This window comes from Dipteris shenzhenensis, chromosome 19, assembly GCF_047967505.1.
Source record: "Dipteris shenzhenensis isolate YYH24624 ecotype China chromosome 19, Dip_SZ_1.0, whole genome shotgun sequence".
Lineage (NCBI taxonomy): Eukaryota > Viridiplantae > Streptophyta > Polypodiopsida > Gleicheniales > Dipteridaceae > Dipteris > Dipteris shenzhenensis.
The window spans coordinates 39,114,106-39,117,762 of NC_141614.1; the positions used below are offsets into that span (position 1 = coordinate 39,114,106).

General features: G+C 43.1%; 1 protein-coding gene across 1 annotated transcript; it reads right to left on the reverse strand.

Moving 5' to 3' along the window:
* Window positions 1-302: 302 nt before the first annotated feature.
* LOC147890454 (peroxidase 64-like) lies at window positions 303-1,965 on the reverse strand. The gene is made up of 4 exons (XM_087390293.1): window positions 1,762-1,965; window positions 1,186-1,380; window positions 804-969; window positions 303-715 (listed from the first exon to the last, which is right to left on the reverse strand). Exons 1-4 carry the CDS (start codon window positions 1,963-1,965, stop codon window positions 303-305), a joined length of 978 nt encoding a protein of 325 aa, XP_087246419.1.
* Between the last annotated feature and the right edge of the window lie 1,692 nt (window positions 1,966-3,657).

The following is a 3,657-nucleotide window of genomic DNA, read 5'->3' on the forward strand; positions in this document are numbered from 1 at the left end:
CAAGATTGGTATTCTGCACATCTACGATGCTTATATAGATGTTAGATTTTTTACGATTATGCAAATGATGCAAAAAATCAAGGGAAACATCCTCAGTTAGGTCATGAGGGTCATAAAGAGAACAAACATTGCAAAATATATTTCGAAGAATGTGTAATATTAAAAAAAGTTTGATGGGAAGAACAAATATTACAACATATATCTTAAAAAATGTATTTGACAAGAAATCTTTAACAAAAAATGTTGGATAGGAAGAACGTGATATACATTACAACAATATGTTCTTTCTTTATAGGCAATGCTTAATTTGGAACTCTGCAGTTTATTCTGCTCTCTTGCTGTGTCTGGTTGACTATGATCTGGCTCATTTTGATCATGGACTTTGCAAACTGAGTAAAGAAACTCTGTTGGTTTTGTGCGTAGCTTTGCACCAAGTTCTTCGTCAATACATTATTTGCCAGCTCCTGGTCGGAGGTAAGAACTGAAAAATTATTTAGAAGATTTTTGTAGTATGCAAAATCGAATTCATCGAATGTGTTGGGGTCCAAGGGTGCAACGCTATTAGGATCTATGTGCGCAGGTGGCTCGGGGCACACAGCTTGGAGCTGCTGACCGAAATCTGAGTTCATCGTCGGATCTTGTCCAAAGTCAGTGTTATAGCCGTAAAGGCGGTTCATGAAAGATGCACAATGGGTGAAACCGATCGTGTGAGCACCTGGAACCACGTTATAAATCATGTGAGTCTTGAATCGTCATCATGATGTAGAAAAATATACTAAAATTAGCTATGGAACACGAGTCACCTGAGAGTGTCACCAAGTCTACGAGATTCAGGCCTTTGCTCACGAAGACCGACAGAAGTCTTGTTACATTAAAGTCGGGCGTGGGCATATTGAGGGGAACTAGCGAAGCTCGAGACTGCCGGCTGTCCTTTCGGCCAAGCGGTACAGTCCAGCTTGGCCCTCCGGCCTGAAAAATTGCCAGAATGTAGTGATCGTAAGACAAAAATGAGTCTCATTGCTGATCTACCTTGTTAAAATGAAGAGAGTAAACGAATGGTTGTTCCGTTTGATCTGGCTGGGCTCTTCCGTCTAAGAGAAATGTTACTACTTTAGAACATCGAAAGATTTCAAAGTTGCCCGTTGATCTAGCTCGCTTCTAGCGTTTTGATTGCACCTTACGCACCAGAAAGACAGCGTTCATAGCAGACAGGGCCAGAATATCCGCGCAGGAGACGTTTGCGTTTGGGCATTGCGTGTCCACCTCATATTTGATGAAATCGATAGCATCGAAACCGAACAGACCAAGATTGACAGAAGATTCATTCTTCTCAGAAAGGATGCCACCTACTGGGTCCAGTAGTACCGACCCATCGCATCCCTGCACCGCAAGCACTCAGATCATGTAAGGATATAACGTCACCTGAAGAGCTCAAAACGCGCTTGTCATGTTTCAATCGCAAAAGAGGTGTAGACATATCTGTATTACGGCGCAGTACTGCAGCAAAAATGGACTAAACATTGAAGAGATCGTTAGCTACGACGATGAAATTTGCTGCACTAGTTAGAACCCATATCTGCAAAACCTAGGCTAGAAATCTACGTTCTAGGCAGGGATGAATTACCGTCTGCCGGGATCCTGATCAAAATATTGGGCTTAAGACTTTGCATGCGACTCAAGTCGACGATCGTAAGCGGAGAAAGGATGAGAGACGGTAATTCAGGGGAGCAGGAAACCAAAAACGAAGATGCAGAAACTCACGGTGACGAAGCAATCGTGGAAGTGAAGGCGCAAGAGAGCGGGGAGGTTGACGGGGTCGAAGGAAGCGGTGAGGTTGACGGCGTCGAGGACGATGGCGGTGAGGTTGGGGCATTTGGGGCCGTAGTAGTCGGGTCTGAGAGGAAGAAGGATGGCGAGGGAGCTTGGAAGAAGCAAAGAAAAGAGAGCAAAGACGAAGATCGCCATAGCCATACCTTTAACTAGAGAGGAAGAAGAAGAAGAGGAGGAAGAGTAGTGCCAAGGATGTGGGTTCTCTTTGAATTTGTATGTTTATGGACTCTTTGCAAACGTGCCCTTCCATGTCGCACGTATTCCCTCGTCTCTTTCTCCCTAACTTTAACATTGGCCACTCTCACACCCCACACAACCACAAGCTAGGACTCCATGCCCCACTCGTCCACGCCGTGGTGCCCCCCAATAGGACCACGGGTGCGTGAGTGTGGTGTGGGTGTGTTCCCCAAACAAAAGGGGAAAAAAGGGGGAAAGAAAAACATTAGGTGTCACTAGCGCCCACTTTCCTTTCACCCACAACATCAACCCGAGAAGATCACATCCAATTGCCATGCACTCACCTCATAGAACATGTGCCACTCATCAAACATTCACATTCAAACTCTTGGAAAAGATCCCCTTCTCGGAGCCAAGGGTAGTCTCAACGGTTCCCAAATTTGTATTTGGTCTTTAGTGAGAGCTGTTGTCATCTGCCAACTTTGGAGAATTCATAATCATCTGGTTTTGCATTATGTTTGTTTCCCTACGGACTTTGCCTTGCAAATCAAAAGGGAATTAGTGCAATGTTTCTTGACCCTTTTGCTCTCTAGTCCTCAAAGATGTCATTTGTGGCCTGAATGTTGAGCCAAGCTCATTAGCAGTTGATTTCCTTTCTATTTCTTTGTATTTTTATTAATAAAGCTCTCTTTCTTTGTTCTGAAGGAAAAAACATTCACATTCAACTCCATCACAATATGGTATGGCACCCCCTAGGAACCTTCCTCCCATGGGGCATGTGGGTGAAGGTCGAGGGCTTGCAGTTTGCTGATAACATGATGAGGACTTCGCATAGGGCAAATGAGTGTAAGGCTGAAAGGGGAAAAAAATGTGCATAAAATAGGCCGACCAATTTTGGGGTGGGTCAAAGAACAGTTCGTGGCCTTGCCTCTCTTTCCCTATCTTCAAATTAAGGGCAAGGGGGGAAGAAGGAGGGCTAAGGAAACCAGAGAGTGACTATCTTGCTTTCTTGATTTAATATGTGGGGGGACCATGAGTGACTAGGTAGGTTACTTGAAGCTCTCCCCAAGCTCTCAACACTTTTGAACAAATGCTCAAAGACACTTATGGCATAACACAATCAACAAAAGGAATCTTTATTGCATTGGAGAGGGGCATCCATAGGGAAGACCTATTGCATAGAAACTAAAAGCTCAACATAGGCTTAGCAAGCTCACATATCACAAGTGATAGGTGATGAGCCAAGGTTTTTGCTACAATAGTATCAACTTCCCTTTTACAGAAACTTATGGGTCAAAGGCTCAGTGTAGAAATCTGCTATTCGTTGGCATCATCTATGCTTATATTGTAAAATGCAAAGTGCCATCTAATTATGTCATACAATAACATTTATTGGCAATGATTTTGAAGCTTGTGCATGCACTCCATCTGATGTTATTCCTTTATGCAAGTTAGCATTTAGAAAAAGTGAAAAGAGTGGTTAATCTAAGTCTGATAAGGAATGTTGTAAGTGCTAATGTTAGCACTAAGGTCGACGAGACTATTGAAGGAGAAGAGCTAGATTGTACACCAATTTTGAAATCAAAATACTCGTGTATTCATGATCGTGAACTCAATATACAAATGTAAATTATGCCTCTATAAGAGTGA

Bases quoted from the DNA above. Each gene is read 5' to 3' on its own strand.
- LOC147890454 (XM_087390293.1), bottom strand. From the start codon at position 1,965: ATGGCGATCTTCGTCTTTGCTCTCTTTTCTTTGCTTCTTCCAAGCTCC. The intron at 970-1,185 runs GTGCGTAAGGTG...GCAATTTTTCAG, and splicing joins CTATGAACGCTGTCTTTCTG to GCCGGAGGGCCAAGCTGGAC. The intron at 716-803 runs GTGACTCGTGTT...ACGTGGTTCCAG, and splicing joins AGACTTGGTGACACTCTCAG to GTGCTCACACGATCGGTTTC.